This window comes from Anser anser (genome assembly GCF_964211835.1).
Source record: "Anser anser genome assembly, chromosome: 10".
In the NCBI taxonomy this organism is placed as follows: domain Eukaryota; kingdom Metazoa; phylum Chordata; class Aves; order Anseriformes; family Anatidae; genus Anser; species Anser anser.
In genome coordinates this window covers 1,770,001-1,787,990 of record NC_139730.1, presented here as the reverse complement: position 1 = coordinate 1,787,990, position 17,990 = coordinate 1,770,001, and the positions used below count along the sequence as shown (strand labels likewise).

General features: G+C 40.4%; 1 protein-coding gene across 7 annotated transcripts in view; it reads left to right on the top strand.

Moving 5' to 3' along the window:
- The window catches only part of MAP2K5 (mitogen-activated protein kinase kinase 5), a 129,535-nt gene that overhangs the window by 73,262 nt on the left and 38,283 nt on the right, over nucleotides 1–17,990 (top strand). For 3 of the 7 annotated variants that reach the window (XM_083851239.1, XM_083851244.1, XM_083851238.1), the window contains 2 exons: nucleotides 7,941–7,970; nucleotides 17,829–17,897. The exons of 2 other annotated variants lie outside the window; for them this stretch is intronic. In XM_083851239.1, coding sequence (XP_083707365.1) covers nucleotides 7,941–7,970; nucleotides 17,829–17,897 — 99 coding nt within the window. The remainder of the gene's footprint in view (nucleotides 1–7,940; nucleotides 7,971–17,828; nucleotides 17,898–17,990) is intronic. 2 more of the 7 variants (XM_083851242.1, XM_083851240.1) reach the window with 1 other exon arrangement.

Genomic DNA, 17,990 nt, shown 5'->3' with positions numbered 1-17,990 from the left:
ACATACACTTCTAAATTGAAGACACAAATCCAGAGTTTCATTGGGTTGGTCCTAACAGCAACGTGAATGTCAGTCAGGTGGCTGCACTTCTTTGAAGGCTGGAGCTGTTGTCCACGGCCAGCATGCAAGTTTGCCATGTCTAAAAGTAAAGTATAGAAATGGGCAAAGGAGAATTTATTGTGGTCTAAAACTTGGGAGAAGCGAATTAAAGCTAAATAATTGTCTCAGTGCTGGGGCCCACTGTCCCTGTTGGTGGTGCGACGCGCTTGGACTGAGCAGAAGTTTATCGGCTCATTTCAACTGGAGGGACCGGGAGAGACCCCGGCGTGGGGATGCTGCTGGTGCTGGTGGAGCTGCTATGAGCAGCTCCTAGCAGAAGGCATGAGGTCGGCATTGAGCGAACGTTTGAAAAACACCAACCTGATTTCCCCATTCCTATGCTGAGAAATGAAGAAGTTGTTAAACTAATGGAACACTTTAGCTGGATCTAGGCACATTTCAGTAGATACAGTATGATGTGCACACTTTTTTTGCACTTTTTTTCCAACCTTCTCTAAACTAATAAAAATTACCCTCCCTTCTGCACCCAGGCATCGGATAGCCAGCAGTGCTTGGATGCAGAGGGTGTTTACTTTGTCACTGCAAATCACTCAAAATAAGGTTAGTATTTGAGTGGACCACTGATAATGCATAGGTGTGATTGTTTGGTAGCAGACATCTTTAATTTAAGATTATGGAAAGCAAGAAAATAAAAAGTGCTTTTTTGCAATGGCCCTCATCCTGGTCTTCAATATTTTTAAGGATTGTACGTAGTGTGATGTTTCTGACTTGTATGGATAAATTGTTATACACTTCATTCAGCCACTGAGAGTAGCTGTAACACGCAGAATTTTGCTCAATAACTTGAATTCTTATTGATGTAGTTTTAATCATTCTGTACAGAATGATGTTTCAAAAACTTGTTCCTAGGAAAAAGCTGGCCTACTTTGTTTTCTTTTTTTTTTTTTTTCCCTGAGCTATTTCGAGCAATCTCTTCAGAGCAGTGGCCGTGAGCTCAGTTTCCACGCCTGCCACCTTCATGCGGCCACTGGGCTGAGGAAAGACAATGTCCAGCTACATCACGGTTGTTGCGGTAGTGGAATTAGAAGTAAAGGTACCAGTGCCTGAGGGTTGGGTCATGAATTAATAATTGCTCTGTGGTGGAGGAGGCCCGTCAGAATAGCTGAAAAGAGGGAAGTTGCCTTGCAGAGCGCTATCAATCACTCAGTGACCATAACTTCCAGTAATTAGTGTATTTTATGGGCCTTTGCTTCAGTGACTCGGAAGCACATATGCTCCACTCACAGCTAAACTTAGCCGGAGTAATATTCCGGGATGATTTATCCGCTTGCTGCACTGGGATGTAACCCTATATTAGGTGAAGATTGTGAACTAAGCTGCAATAAAGTGTAAGTTTAGGTACAGTTTGCGCGGGTTGAGACCTCAATGTATCATGTTTCTCAGCAATTGCTCTTAGGCCACTGCGGGCAGTCTGTGCAGCAGCCAAATAAATAACGCGGTTCTCTACCTGAGCCGACGGATGAATGGACAATTAAAGGGTAACGTCAGCAGTGGTGTGTACAAAATATATAGGTTTATGTGATATTAACATCCCCTATTCTTATAGTGTGTGGTATCGCTGTTTTGACTTTTAAAAAGTCAAATAAAAATTCGAGAGAAATGCCGGTCAGTTGAGCCTGCCTTCCTTGGTGGTTTAATTGGTGTGTGAGGGAAGATGCTCTGGACCGAACACGAACTTGTCCGTGCCAAGGGGGATGCAGAGCAGCTCCTGTAGGTGCTGGGTCTGAATCCAGCAGCCAAATAATCAGCAAGCATCCCAGCTCAGGCACGGAGCCTCATTAATCCTTGCGGCCCGTTTGTGTGCATCTTGCGTGTGGCAATTTGCGTGGGTTGGGCCTGAAAGGGCCGCGTTTACCCCCAGACACTTTTCCCTTTAGAAAAGGCTATTCTGAGCAGCACCTTTGAAGAACCGACCGTAAAAGCCTGCTAATATAAGGGGCTTGTGGAGAGGAGGAAATGTGCAATTTAATCATGATTGTACGCGGTCTTCAGTTTGCAGTGCATTTACTATAGTTCATATTTAAAAGAAGTCAAAGTGAAACTAATTATCTTTAATTAAGGTGAATTAGGCTTTGATTTTTAATATATTTTATGTAGAGAGATCTTGAACTCATCTGCTCCAGCCAAGAAATGTCCCAAAGGTTATTAGGGCATATTTCTGTTGGGCCTGACGGTATTAGTAATAACCTTCTTTCTCATAGTTCCCGACATGAACAAATATGTCACTTCATCAGTCTCTGTTACCCGCACTTATGCCCCTCCGCAGGGGTCGCAGATTCCACAAGTTATCAGCTAATGGCGTTATACATTAAAAATTGAAGCTTTCCTCACTCTGAGGCCTTTCAAGGCTTTGTTCTTAAGCCCCAGACACTTTGGAGTGCAGCTGCAAACTATAGGCAGAAGATTAAATTAATTTGTAACTCTTTTTTCGTCCTGCATTACTAAATCCTGCACATTTAATTGAAACCCTACTTCAAGATGCTTTGTGTTTCTGTTCTTCTTTGTTGTCAGTTTAACCTCAGAAGCACTTTAACGCTGGTAAATTGCTGTTATATCCTTTTGGATTTTTTTTTTTTTTTACTGTGCAATAAGAGGACAGTGAAATTGATATTAGAGGGGAAGAAAAATCTTAGAGCAGTTTTTGAGGTATTTAATATTTATTAAGGTCCATACCCTGCAGAGTTTCAGGTGATTTTAAGCCATCTATCGAGAAATGTATAAATTGGTCTTGGAATGAAATTTCACCTAGGGAATTTTATGTTATCCAGTAGTTAAGTCTGATTTTTAAAGTTTCCTGTGTCTGAATGTTCCAGTGGCGGCTGCTTTTCCATAAAACGAGGGTTTAACTGCAGTGCACAATCTAAATGCAAAATCCTTAGATGGAAATTTAATTGTGTAAAATGTGCACAAGGTAATTAAGAACAAATTTTAGAACATTTCAGACTATAAAGTCCTCCTTCAGCTAGATCACTAGCGATATTGTAAGTGCTTATTTTCAATTTGCAGTTATGCTGAGAAACATGGAATGTGTCTAAATTAAGAATAAAAACATCCCATGCTTTTCAGCATAACTGTAAATTAAAAAACAACTTGCACAACATAGACAATAATCTAAGTGGGAAACTTTATTGCCTGAGTGTCCTAAAAATATGTTTTGAACTTCTTTCCTTCAGTCACTTTCTGAACAGGATAAGGACTGTGGCTACTGTAATTCTTATTAACGATATTTGGGAAAGCAAATAGCATTTTGAAAGAGTGATGTGGAGAAAGTGGTTTGTGAGGGAAGATTTCTGGATTTCCATTTTCAGTTCCAGAATGGTTAATTACGTTATTTCAAAAAGTCATTTTGATTTTTGTCTTTTGTTATCTGCACATTAAATGTATGTTTTTAACGGCAAACAGGTTGAGCCTGGTTGGAGCTGCTTTCCAGCCCTTCTCAGAGCAGCTCAGTACAGAGGATTTAGGCACTGAAATTGGCTGTTTTGTGTTCTTTTTGCTTTCCCTTGTGTGTTTTTAGCATATTTTGACACAATTTGATAAAGAACAGCCTGCGTGCACGCTGTACTTCTGCATTTTGTTTACTCATTGGGGATTACTTATGTCTCAGTTAATCAATTATTGTTTTCGAACCTGATGGTGCACCTTGTGCATCCATCTGCACCTCTGTCAAAGTCAGGGGGAATGCGCCTATCAGGTACTTGCACAGTGCAAATCACGTTTCAGGACACAACTTAACTGAACACCGTGAAGATGAGAGTTTTAGGTACTCTGATGGGCTAGTTTATGTCTAAGAAAGCAATAATAATAATAATAAAAGAAACTGTACAGGCATGCAGTTGCTCTAAAGTGAAATAATGTAGGAATGTGTTATTCTGACATAATTCTTGCTGATATGGTTTGATTCTCCTTTATATTTCTGTACCATGCTGGCAATGCAATTCACTGCACCTTTTTAAAATGGTAGGGTTTGGTTTTTTTTTTTTTTTTTACAGTTCTGGTGTAGCGTGAAGGTACCCATAGGGAAATGAGAACCAACTTCTTGAAGTTTAAGCATTCCCTTCTCCCCTCCTTAACATCCAGAGCTACATAAAAAATGATCAGTTCTTATCCCTAACTAGTGAGAATGGAAATACTATATTTTGGTTATAATGCCTTAAAAAGAAAATGAAGTTTCTAAGTTGCCTCATGTAAATGCAGAGATAAGTTTTTGATAGTGTTTTAACTTAGTAATTTACATTTTGTGTTTTGTGTTCTGCATTGGGCATGTGCTTAAATAACTTCCTGGAGACAGATGATAGAGAGTACAAAAATCCCTTTAGTAAAGCTCTAATCTGTTTGTTTTTTGGTTATTTTTTTTCTTTACTTTAACTGTGACACTATTTATAAATCTAAATCTACATACGGAGGTCATTGGTTGGCTGAACTTAAACCATTTTACTTAGTAAATTTAATTAAGAAAATACAGTGCAACTCATAAGCAAATGAGTTTTTCCTAGTTTTAAACCAAACCACCCTCTTGAGTGCTGATTGCCTTGCTCGACCCCTGGTGATACAGAAACTGGCAAAATTAAAAAGGACATTAAAGCTTCATTAAATCTGAAACACATTTAGTACAGTGACATATCTGCAGGCTATTTCAGGGAAGATTACATACTCTTTGGTAAGTTTCTTAATTTATAATACCTTGACAATCTTGCAGGGAGGAAACAACTCTGACTAGAGGAATGGCATGATGGTTCTGGGGGATGCAAGAGTGCCGCACGGCCCGTCCATGACTGCATCTCTCTGCAGGTCTCAGTCAAGGAGCAGCTTCACTGAGAAATGTCTTTTCTTTTTTAGCAACCCCCAAAGAACTAGTTTCTGATGCATTTCGGATTCCGCAAAGCTCATTTGTACGCTGCATACTTAGGTCTGGCAGAAAACCGCTCTTTTTCCAGTTATTTTGTTGCCTTGGGAGTCACACAGGCGAAGCCCCTGCTGTGGTGTGTGGTGGCTGGGGAGAGGAATCGTCCGTGAGAGCAGGAGAGCTTAGTCTGAAGTCATCATTGAGGTAGTGATAGTTTTTCTGCTTAAGGTCTACAGAGTGATACACTGGGTGTAGAGCCATAATTGTCTTCTTCTTATACGGTGGGATAAATATTATAAACCTACAAACCTGTAGCTGTTGTAATAATTATGCTTAAGTCAGTAGACATCAGAAAAAATAGGTCTTCTACTTCAGTTCATTGAGAAGTGTTTGGCATTTATAGGTTTATTGTTAGGCATTTATGGGCTATCACAGCAGCAGTGTTTCTTAGGATCTTGAGGATGGTTCCCCCAAAAGCTGAGAAAGTGAAAAGGGGCACTATTATGTATGTTTTTATAGTTTCTGGTCCTTAAATCTGAGCATGCCAGAAAACATAGGGCCTTTCCTTATCTATTTAACACTGTATTTCAAAGGCTGCCATCAGAAAGTGGCTGGCTTAGCTGGGAGGAGCTGTGAGCCAGACAGAAGTGACAGAAAGGGTAGCAGTCAGCCTGCTTAGCGTAGATTTGTTTGTTGGAAGGATGAATTTGCTGCAAAGAGATGCTCTGAGCTCAGCACCGCACCGGAAACAAAACTGAAAAACAGAATTCACCCCAGAGAGTTACCAGTCCTCAGGGCAAACCTGGGAGGCAGAGGGCAGAAGAAACCCAGAGGAGGAAGTTAGCTTAAATTCTGTCCCTCTGGGGAGTGTGAGGAGATCTCACTGGTCCTGTCACCTTCACATCGTTACCTGTTCCAGAGGTGAATTACATACTCGTAAGCGTTGGTCTCACAAACCAAGCCAACACAACGGTCCCCAAGTGGAAGTCTACAAGCAAATCTTAACTTTGAGAGATGAGAGGCACCACAGAAGCTTCTGAGAAAAAAAACATGCTCTGTTTTGTTTTGTTATTGCTAGTAGGGATCCTCAATCAACACCATACTGATACAGTAGGCCATAATGGCTCCTCCTCAGTCATTATGCAAACTCCCACTGATGAGATATTTAGGAAGGATTGGGGTGATTTTTCAAAGTGATGCATGGAAATGTAGATTTGCAGTTCTGGTAACTGTGATGTGTCTGTGCAGTAAGTAAGCGTTTAGAGTTATGGTACAAACAGTGGTCCTGTTAGAAGCCACTCTGCTTCTCCGTAGACTTTCAGGACAAATCCTGTCTCAATATTGAGAAAGCTTCTTTTAAGGGCAGTCACCAGAATAAATCATTTTCTTGCTTTGGGTTTCTGTTGCATGCTTCTCTTATAGAAATGCTTCAAGGACCTACTTTGCTTCTGTGCTGTCTTTCCTCCTAGGATCTGGAAGAAGTTTACTGGACTCATAAGGCTCACAGCCAAATGTCTAATACAGTAGTAGGTTTGGTCAGCTGCTGGAATTGCAGAAAGGGCACCATCTCCTCTGTTGCTTGGTTGCTTCCATTCATGCTGTCATCTTCTCCTTCTTGCTTTCTCAGGACCTTTTTCCTGACCTGATGAGGCTCAAGTACGTCTATACTCTTCGCCACTTTGCCACCTTGCTCCGTCTCTGTCTGTGCCTCACTGTTCAATACTTAGGGTGGTTTTGTGCTGCCAGCCAGGCTGAAATTTCATCAGAGGTTAGCACAACTGCCTCACTGCAGGTCAAGTAACCGTGGCACTGAAGAGCTCACGTAACAGCGGCGGTAGGGGTGCAGCGAGCAGCTTTCACCCAGCACAGGCTTCGGCCTTCGCAGTACACGACACGGTGGCTTAGACCTTCAGCGCTGACGCTGTCACTCGGTCTGACATGAATATACCTAGTTCATCACACAGACAGATCAATGATAGTAGTGTGTCCATATCTTTTTGGTGGGCCTCCTCCTGAGGCTGGGTGAGGGAAGGAATCGCCAAGTTAGCGGTAGTGGCGTGAAGCTCACCGGCCTGTGGCTCCTCTGGGAGCTGTGGAGAGAGGTGGGCTGCTCTGGAAAGCGGGGCACAACAGGAGGGTAACTGCTCCAAATGCACTTTTGGGGGAGTCTGTGTCAACTCTGAAAGCCCTTGTCTGTCACTAAATGGTAGACAAAATAGACCGGTTGTGTTTTTCTGGAATTGTTTCAAAGGTTCAGATGCCAGTGGGGAAAACCTAAAGTCTTGTATCAAACAAAGGGTTTATCATGGGATAATTATAAGCTATGGCATTATGGCAATGTTAATGCTGTTGTTGTGTCTGATACCGATACTAGCAGATACACTCGTAATGCATCGAGTGACTTCTAAAGCAGCCTGAGCAACACGTTCAGTTCATATGGTGAAAGCAGATGTGAAGAAAAGACAATGTGTCGTACTGCAGGTGCCGTGATCTCTCTCCAGATCCCACTCACAGGTTCCTAGCTGGATTTGACACCAATAAGGAAACAAACCTCAGCTATATAACCCAGATTTTATTCTGAGCCTGTTAGGGAAGGACTTCGGGAGTTGAGTGCACGCTCTACAATACCCGTTCATTGCAGATAATTATCAGGAAAGGGCAGTGTCGTTGGCCTCACCATTGAGGCTGAACTGGTTTAATTTAGAGAGTCCTCAGGAACTTGGGCATCAAACAGCGTTGCTAAGTGCTACAGACAAGAGCTTGAGAAATACAGAAATATTCAGAAATGTAAAACAAGGAGTAATTGTTGTGAATGGCTCCATTCTAAATGCAGCTCTTTGTGTGCTTTCAGAATTATTTTTGCTGGCGTTTTCCAATTTATACAATAGTAAGAGTTGAGTACTTTTCTCTCTTTAAGAAAATGTGCCCTCCATGCAAATCTATATAACTAGACAAATATTATTTCCTTTCCCAGCTTGCTCTTGGGAGGTTTCCATATCCTCAGGTAAGATTGTTCATTACTGCTGTTTGCCACTGTGACATTCATTCCTATGTATGAAGGTGCAGAGAGCAATTGTGAACATTTGAGCCACATACAAATAAATCTGTCCTGTTAAATTGAAAAGTGGTATCTTGAAGGAGTCATTTAGAAGTCTCTATTGATTTTTTTTTCTTTTTTTTCCCCCAAACTCTAGATTTTCTTTTCCCTGGAGAGAAGGAAAATTATGATGATGTTAATGATTGTTTTTTTGTGAGATTAAAAAAAATAATCCTGTATGTACTTTTGATGCCAGGAAAATGAATCTACTTCTTTTTTATATTTTTATTTTTCAATTCCAGATTTGAATAGTGGTACAGTGATCTAAAATTCTTCCAAATAAAAAATATAATGTGAATGGAATATGTAAAATGGTTCTGGATTCTCCTTTTTAAGAGGACCTAGTATTAGTATTTTATTTACATACTGATATTTTCTGACTTCTCACTGACCTAACTCAGTTTTACTGAAGCCAGTGGTAAAACTATTTCCAACTTGGCGATGGTTAGGCCAATGTGCTGTATTACTGTATAACATTTTACTTTGTGTGCTTGAAAAAACATGAAGCTCTGAACAAAACAGCCAGTCCAGAAATAGGTTTGATGATTACTTTAAATTCTTATTGCAAGATAGATGTTAGAATTCATAGTAACAAACCATTCTGTGGTTCTTCAAATTATTCTTTCCTGGGAGAGGGGAAAAAGTGAAGTGTCCAGGGACTAAAATGAATTATTTGAATGTGGTTTTTATGTTTTTGTATGTTTTATGAACACTGTTTTCTGCATCTTGGTCTATACAGATCAGAGTGCCTGGAGGCATGTCTGATTTAAAGGTGGTGTTGGTCTGTGCTCTTTAAGCATCTATTAACTTGCTATTATTATGCAAATAACTGTTGTAATACACATACTAATTTATGCATGGTTAGATTATGCAGATGCCTCACAAACATGGTTATTGAATAATAGGCTGGGACTCATTCTCTCTCCCATTTTTATAAGCTGTTTTAAGCGAATTCTCCTGACACTTTTATGGACTTGTAAAGATTTTGCGTATGTGGAAATACATTGAATTTTTGCTTTCTCATCTCCTATGGAAAATGTTTATGGACTGAGAGCGAGCTGTAGCTGGTTACCAGAGCATACGTTGCGTGTTTTAGCCATATTTTGAAATGAACCCTCTCATCTGAGAGAGGGTTAAAAAAGAAGCTCTTGTACTGAAGTGTCCTCCACGCGCTGGCATACTCACTTGTGCTCGTTGAGTGTCTTGATGCTCGTTGGGAGTAGTGTGTTATACCTCTAAATCAACGTGATGTGGAACACAAGATAACCTTCTGTTCACGGAGGTGTTGGAGCTTGGGAAAAGAAGTTAGAGCGCATATATTGCATGTGATTCCAGACAAAAAAATTATTTTCGGAATTGGGAACAAAACACGATTGCTAGTTTAAGATCTTTTTTTTGCTATTCTAATTAAAAAACAGACCGGGTTTGTAAAAGAATATTTGGCAAGTCAGTAGTCCATGAAATTGTGTATATTTTTTAATGTAAAACAGTTGAAGAGGTGAAACTTTAAAATGAAGCTATTAAGGTTTTCAAGCAACTGCTTTTCATACGGATTTTTATGTGAAGAATACGTATTTTAGATGTGTATGTACCAAGTTGGTCACAAAAACCCTTAGCAACTCACTGTGACTAAGTGGAAAATCCATAATGTTTTGGTGTTAGTTTTTTTTTAAAGTCTCTATATATTTTTTTCTCCCTGTGTAAGGACCTGATCCTGCAGTCACTCACTTGAGTAAATTCTCCTCATGTCAGTGGGTTTATTCAAGTGATTGAAACTAATAGTGTGTGTGCTCACGGTATTTGTCCCTAAATAACTTGGACTTCTCTCTAAAAACGACAAGTATGAATACGTGTTGGAGAACACCTGAATTTTCTTGCAAATGAACATTTGTCTCCAGCTGTAGCTGAAAAAAAAAATATTTTTTCCCCTTTTTCCCTATTTTTAAGACACAGACAAATGGTGTGTATAAATTCAGTTTAAATGAATAAGATTTATAGAGGGAATCATTGTAGTGTGGAAATTCAGGACTCCTGCAATATGCCAGAAAGATTAAAGGATGATTTTTTTTTCTTTCTGGCCTTTAGTAGAACATTCTAATGATAGAATTTAGCACTTCTCATTTTCCATGTGTTTTATAAGCATTTATTTTGCTACCACTTATTTGTCACGTTATCATTATTTAATCTTATGTTAAAGTCTTGTCTTGAAAGCTCTTAAGGATACAAGCAACTACTCATGTAAGTAGAGTTGCTTTTGGGTGTGTTTAGGATTATTTTTGATGTCTTAATATGCAGTTTATTTCGTAATCTGTAGCTAAATGCCACTGGTAGTGACCTGTACAAGAAAATAAGAAATAGTAATGATTAGAACAGTCTTTCCCACTATAAAAACTTTGCAAAGGAAACACTAATCCTTAAAATGTAGTGAATTTCAAAAATGGTTAATGGTTTTCATGTCTTTGTTGTTTGTTTTCCTGGCGTGGTATTGCAATGTGCTATTGCTTGTTTGCTGTGATGTAAAATTCCTTTTGGAAGAAGTAGTGTATGACACCCGTAGGATTTTCTGTAGATACACGAGTAAGCACTTAGGGGTATATTCTTCCCCTGATGTGCAACTTTATTAAAACTAATAGGAATGGTGCACGTGCATACACACACATGCACCAGAAAAACAAACTCTTTTGAGTAAAGCTCTTTCCTGTGTAAACATTTAAAATTGAAAGGAAAACCCTTTCACCAAGCCTAGCACATAGCATGCTTAGCCTTTCAGATAGGTGAAGAAAGCAGGTACAAAAAAGTTCCAAATTTCTTTTAAAAGTCTAAACTTAATTTATTTGATTTTGATGGCAACATACGCATCTCTGCAGAAAGAACTGTAAAAAATAAATAAAACTAATAACAAAAGGCCATGAAACCTCCCAGCATATTTAAATAAATTTTAAGTTGGAACCCCAAAGATGTGCAGTGGCTGAAGAGGCTGCGAGACATACAGTTAATCACGGAGATTCAAATTCAGTATATTGTACAAAAACATGATGGGGGCAATGGCTTGTTTAATGATAATGCAATTTAGGAGAAATGAAAAGAATTGCCCACTAAATATTCTCGGCTTGTAGTCAAACTTTATACAAAGCAGGGATGTTAAAAGGACGCTGCATCCATTAGGGAAATATTCCAAAGAAATCGGCAGCACTCAGCTGCCGAGGGTTTAATCAGCTATAGGGAGGCGCGCATCACAACCACTGTATTTAAGATACTTCTGCATTTAGAGAAACGTTTTCCTTCCTTTGGCTACAATTCCGGGCCTCGGTTAATAAATTACATGAAAATGACCCGAAGTTTAAAAAACAAAAAATCCTGCCTCCCCGTCCGCACCCTCCCACCCCGCCTCCCCCCCCCCCCACAAAATCTGAGCAAATAGTGCCCCCGGTATTGTAAAGCTTTGAATGTTTTCACACCCCATTAATTTATTACTTCTCTTTCCTCATCTTTAAATTTTTTTTTTTTATTTTTTTTTTTTCCGAAAAAAAATTCAGGCTCCCCGCTGCTACAGCGATTTTCATCTTGTTGTTAATTTTCCCTGCTCCATATGGAGCTCCAGACATTTCACCTGGAGGCTGTACTAGATTTTGCTGTAGCGATCGCACTTCCGGAGGCCAAAACTGTCATTTAAGGTTCCTGGTGCATCTGTCTACGCCAGGCTTTTCACTGGCACCGGAGAGTGTGAATAACAAATTGGATGCACCTGAGATTCAGATGATTAGTGTGTTTTGTGGATCTCAGCGACTTGTAAGCAGATAGCTCCGGGGGCGAGTGGCCGGGGCCGTGCTTGCACCTTGCGCCCGGCCGCGCGGGGAGCGTGCGAGCATCCGGGCGGCCCCGCGCGCGGGGAGCCCGACTACCAAATATTTCATCCTGCCTTGTCATTGATTAGAAAAGAGCCTTTAATTTCATTTCACCCCATGTTGTGATTAATTTGCATTCTTTGTCAGAAGTTAATGGAGTTTTTTATGGTTCACTCTGAAATCCTTGAAGACATCAGAGTTGATCTGATGTTTATACAACCGCCAGCGGAATTTTTTCGTTTGATTGATGGAGAGCTTGATGTTATTCCAAACGGCTTTTTAAGCTGTTTTTAAGAATTATTTGAATAAAATGCAAGCAAGATATTGTTATAACGATCAAGATTATCTGTTAAAAATCTGTTTCAAATAAAGAACATGATAAGTAGGAAAAAAAAAAGATCAAAAAGACAAGAGGAATGATGAACACAGAAGATGATATTTGTTAAAATATATAATCCGAGTATTCAAATAAGTTATTTCAAAACGTACCGAAAGTCAGACAGACCTTAATTTAATTTTTTTTTAATATAACGAGTTTGTTTTTGCACCGTGATAAATAATGGAGATGAATTAGCGAGGAACCCAGCTATAGTTAGATTTTTCCCTTCTTTTTATTCTCCCAGCTTCTCTACCTTCCTGCTACCAGCGATGTGAGCACAGAGCAGCAGTGTCCCTAACTCGGAGAGACAGGACTGTCAGGCCTGTTAGTTCAACAAAATGATGACATATTGCTCGTCTCAATGAAGAGGCATTCTTAAATCCCAGTGCAAAGAAAACATAAGTGGATAATAGAAAATTTTATAGCCCAAGAAAGCGCTCGCTATAGACTTGCCATTGGTTTCCTTTATAAGAAAATATACAGCCAAAAATCCTCGGTGAGAGAAATCTTCTTTTTGCTCCTCCTGTTAGAGAAAGGTTTGTACTTTTACCAATCCCCAGCACATAAAAAGCGCCAGAGAGACGCTGCAGTGTGTGCTGCGAGCTCTGGGCCAGATCCTCAGCTGGAGCAAATCAGTTCTGCTCCATGGAGAGCAGGGGACGATGCAGGCTTACCCCAGCTTTGGGATATAGGCGGCTTGGGTTTTTTTTTTTCAGCAGGAAAAGATTTTTTCAAATGCTTTTTGATTTATGATGCCAAAGCTGTTTTTATTTTGGTTTTGTGTTTTTTTTCTTTTTTTCCTTTTTTTTCAAGATTTTGTTTTTATCTTTTCATCAGCAAATTCTGCCCTCGCTGTGATTTCTGCAAGTAAGATTTAATTATAGGTCAAAAAGCTACTGTGCAAGCGCTTCCATTTAAAACAGATTAATTTATTTGCTATATCTTAGTTTGCTAAATAATTGCATGGTTTTAAATGAAGTTGCTGCTTTCTGATCCCTGTATTAGCATGGGCTAAGATTCTTTTTGTTATATGTAATCCATACTATTGATCAAATTTGGCCTGGTTTCCTTTAAATGTAAGCAGGTTGTCAAGGAAAAAAATATTTAGTTTTACTTGGCATGCAAAATAGCCATTTTACTGTTGTTTTTTCAATTGACAGAAACATCCTTTAAGCATTCATTTATTTTGTGAGAATAAATTGAGGGTTGGTTACAGCATGTTTCCTGGTAAGAAAGAAATGTCTTATGTTCCACATATATCATTATATCTAACCATTTAAAAGACATTATACACTGTTCAAATGCTAATGCCAAAATAGTGATTTTTTCCAATTACATTTTTATAATATCTTAAATATCACAGATTTGTACAAATATTGTTGCTTTTATAATAGAGTCCAGAAATCACCAAAAATATTTTGTCATCTGCTAATATTTTAAACTCCTAACAATTTCTTAACATAGGTTTCACAGCATATACATCATTCTTTAGATAATGTGCTTTGGACAATTTTTTTTTTTTTTTTTTTTCCCTTTACCAGGAATACGTTTGTATTTAAATTTGATTTTAATATCAGAAACTTGCTGTAAAATTTGAATGGAGTTTTAGTTTTTCCAGATATGTTTTTTTTTTTTTTTAAATGCATAGGTTTTAACACATTTTTTATGTTAGGAATGTGAAGCATCCAGACGTGCTTATATTTTTTATTTTAATCTTCCTGTCCAATTTAAAAAAATAAAAATGAAAGGAAAATTCATGCTTGGATACTATGCTCAAGCTTGGAAATGTAGGAAACTTAGTTAAAGCTGTTTTTTTTTCTGAGTGGGCCGTTAGCTCACGGTCCTGAAGGACTGCTGTGTGCGTGTTAACTCCTGCGGGTTACGACATCGTCACCCCCCCCTTTTTTTTTTTATTGTCACAATTTTTATTTTTTGACTAAGAAAAGGCCTTAATGCAAGAAACCCTCGATGCAATAATCCATGCAGTTACTCTCTTGCCTTCACAACGTGGGGCTGCCTCAGCTGGGGCCTTTTTGTCTAAGTTGAGTAAGATCCTGAAGTGAGGTGCTGTTTGCCCCGAGAGCTTCTTAACCAAGAGGGAAAAAGGCATCTGGGGGGGGAATATGAAATTTCTTTTGAGATATTTTTCCAAACATGTAACACCTGCACGAGCCGGTGCTGCTGTCGGAGGGGAGATGTTCCCGCTGTGCGCGGCAGGGAGCCTCCCTCCCGGTCACAATTCCCTCAGTGGGTGCGCCCGCGGGGTGATGTCCCAAACGAGAACTAATCCCCGGCGGATCGGGCCGTCCCTCGGGCGGAAGCTAGCGGTAGGTGCACTGGTTCGGTTGCTGGTTGCTTCGGGAGGCCGCTTAGGCGCTGTCAGCGGGTTCACTGAAACCACACATCTCTGCTGGCTGGGATGAGGAGGCCTCAGGCTCTTCCAGGTGAGCCAGGAGCTGAAGAGGAACAGGCCCCCCCCCCCTCCACCTTGCTGGCCTTCTTACCACGGGCACAGCTCGTCCTCCTCTGCCGGGCGATGGTTGCTCAACGTAGTGAAGAGCTCCCAAGCCCAGGATAAGCATGAAAGGTTTAGAGGTCCAGGCGAGCGTCTCCCTTCCATGGCAGCAGTTCTGCTGCCAGCCCCGCGGAGCCATGTGCCTAATCCACGAGGGACTGTGATGCTACCCATGGTGGGCGATCAAAAGATGTAGGAGAGGGTGCTCCTTGCGTAGCGTGGTGCCTTTCATTGTCCAGACCCACTCAGCGCCTCGATTTCGTTAGAAAGCTCCACTTGTATACCTGCATGTTTGCCTCTCTGAGCTATCTCCTTTCAGCTATCCCTAGAAATGCATCATTTGTTGTGATCACAATTGATTTTACAGCTTATCAGTAAGAGCCCAGGATTTTTCTAGGTAGGTTCCAGTGACAGGCTTTAACCATTGGTGTTTTTACCTGGCTCCGTTCAAGCTAGAAAGGACTTGCAGTAACTCTTTTTACGAGGAGGGACAGGGCTGATGGATATTCATCTGCTGCTCTTCAGCACTTCTGGTACTGGAGGCTCTCCTGTCTCCTTAGATGATGTGTCCCTGTGCTTTATTGTTAGAAAGGGTTTCCTCACTGCAGGGAATAGTGCTTGCTGAGTGCAACAACATGGAGAACAGATGCAGGAGCCTTGGTGGCTGTGTCCTCCTTGCTCTGTCTTTAGTCGAAAGACCCCAGTTTTTTTCAGCCTGTCCTTTGAAGGTTTCTGACTGTTCTTGGGGCTTTTCTTTGAACTTTCTCCAGCTGCCCACTGCTCTCCGGGGTTAGACAGGCTCAGACGCAGCCGTGCTGTGTGAGGAAGGGGTCACCTCGTGTGTCCTCAGGCCGTCCTCTCCTTGGACATCCCCCTGTGGAAATTGGCCGTTTTTTTTTGTGAGATCATGATGTTATTCCTGCTCAGTTGTGGTTGGTTTTCCTGCTCTGCAGTGTCCTCCAGGTTCTCTGGGTATGCCTCTCTATTAGCATGGTAGTCATTTTGCTAAACTTGATGAACGTGGGCAACGTTAAAATTAAACGTGGTTAGCACTAAAACCCATACCTTTATTAGGTTTCTAGTTGACCACCCTTTGTGTTTTACATGCTGTACTTGCTGCAGTGTTTGAAAAAGCCCTTAAACAATGCGTTGCTAAATTTACACTTTTTCCAAAGATTTGCTTGTCCCCTATTCCTGCTGATCGAGAGGAATGTGTTAGCATTAGCCTCCTGGTCCCACTCCGGTGTGGTGGTTATTGCTGGCTTCTTACGCTCCCTCCATAATTTCAACAGTGTGCAGTTTTTCATGCCCGGTTTGTTGAATTGTGTTACTAAACTCTGGTAAACAGATTTCTGTGAGAAGTGGCTGCAGTTCAATGGTGGATGAAATAATCTCTTTATATAAATTTGCTTGCAGACCTCTGGGAAAACCAGCATAATATAATTGTAAGAATATATTTAATATTAAGGTTGTTGTGAATTGTCTTTTTTTTTATTTTGAAATTATTTTTATTCTTTTTTTTTTTTTTTCGTCTTCTGTTTTGTGGCAGTGATTGAAGTTTGCCATTTGCAAAATGCACTGCTTGTTTTGGGGGCTGTTCAGAAAGTCAGGAACAGATTAGAGGGGTCAATCTGACCGGGTTTGATGCTTTCAGTTCTTCCAAAAGTTTAACCAATTCCAATTTTTCAAGAATTTGTAAAATATATCTGAAGATCCTGTCTCCCTTCCAGAGGAAGGGTAAAACCCATGGCGGTGAAGACTGAATGGAAAGTACACTTACAAATTCCTTTTCCAGTCGTACCAGGGCAGAGACGAGGCAAGTGTACGTTGGTCATTTGTCAGTAGGAGATGATCATCGTTGTTTCTGCCCCTCAATAAAATGTAACCTTCATTAATAAATATTATAAATAAGTTATATGTACTTCTGAAATCTGTTGATGCCTGGAATAGGAAAACTTACATCAAAGCCTCCCTTAAAAATCATAACCGTATGATTTGTTGGTGTATATATTTTTCGATTAAAAAAAAAAGGATGGGGGAATCGCTAGCTTGAACAGCAGTATATATGTAAAGAGAAAATTTGTTAACTGATATGGGAAGATCTAACCCTGGGTCACCTGCAAATCTCTCAAACAAGAGCTCCAGGGCAAGTCCTAATTCCAGAGAGTAAAAGCGAAAATTAAAGCTATAGCTAGTGACTCCTCCAAGTTACCCGGGGTGGATTCATTTGAGTTTCGTTGATTGTGCTTGTGAATATAATGTGAAGGGGATGGTAGAGGTCTTCTCAGCCACTTCCCGTCCAAAGTATCTCCATGGAGACAGGAATATAACCTGATGGTCTGACAAAAGTTGCTTTTCATAACCAGAGGCACTCATTAAATAGTAGATGAAGCAGGAAGCAAACTTTTGCATTTTTAACCAACCTAAAAAAAAAAAACGCCATTTGGAGAATGTGCTTTGCAGCGTGGTTTATCCAAATACCACTGATATTTCATGACCTGAGAAACAGACCATTAATGTGATAGATTTATTTATCATTTTCCCTGCATCTTCAAGTTCCACATTATCACATGCAGTAAGTACAGAGAAAACGCGGCAAATAAAACACAGATTCAGAAACATCAAATTACTGATCTAATTCTGCAAATTCACACAATTCCAGTTGCATTTGAGAAGCCTTTAAAGCCTTCTTAGTTGCCGGTGAGAGGCTTGATGTGACCTTTCCGAGGTGGGAACGAATTTTCCAGGAGCGCACCAAGGCATTCCTCCGTACTTTCAAGGGTGCATGCTGTGCCCTTTTGGTCGTCCTTTCAAGCAGGGTTTGCAGTTGTGTCACTGCTGCCATTTCACCCTTCCGAATTCTTCATGTAGCGCCATCACAGTTACAGTCTCCTTCCTCCAGACCTCGGATTTTTCCGAGCGCCCAGGGTATGTGGTGGGCCAAATGCTCAAGCTTTCGAGCTGCAACCACCGCGCTGCAATCACTCGAGACTGACCTGCCTCCTAAACTTTCTATCTCCCTGCAGTGCACGAAAGCCGGGCTGTTGGGGACGGGAAAGGCAGAGCCGGGTGAACAGGAAGATAAAACATTTTATGTTGAGTACTTTTAAAACTGTTCTTAATGTGCTATAAAACTGGATGCTTCACTTTTTCATGAACTGTGTGCAAAAGGAGAAGCACCGACTGTG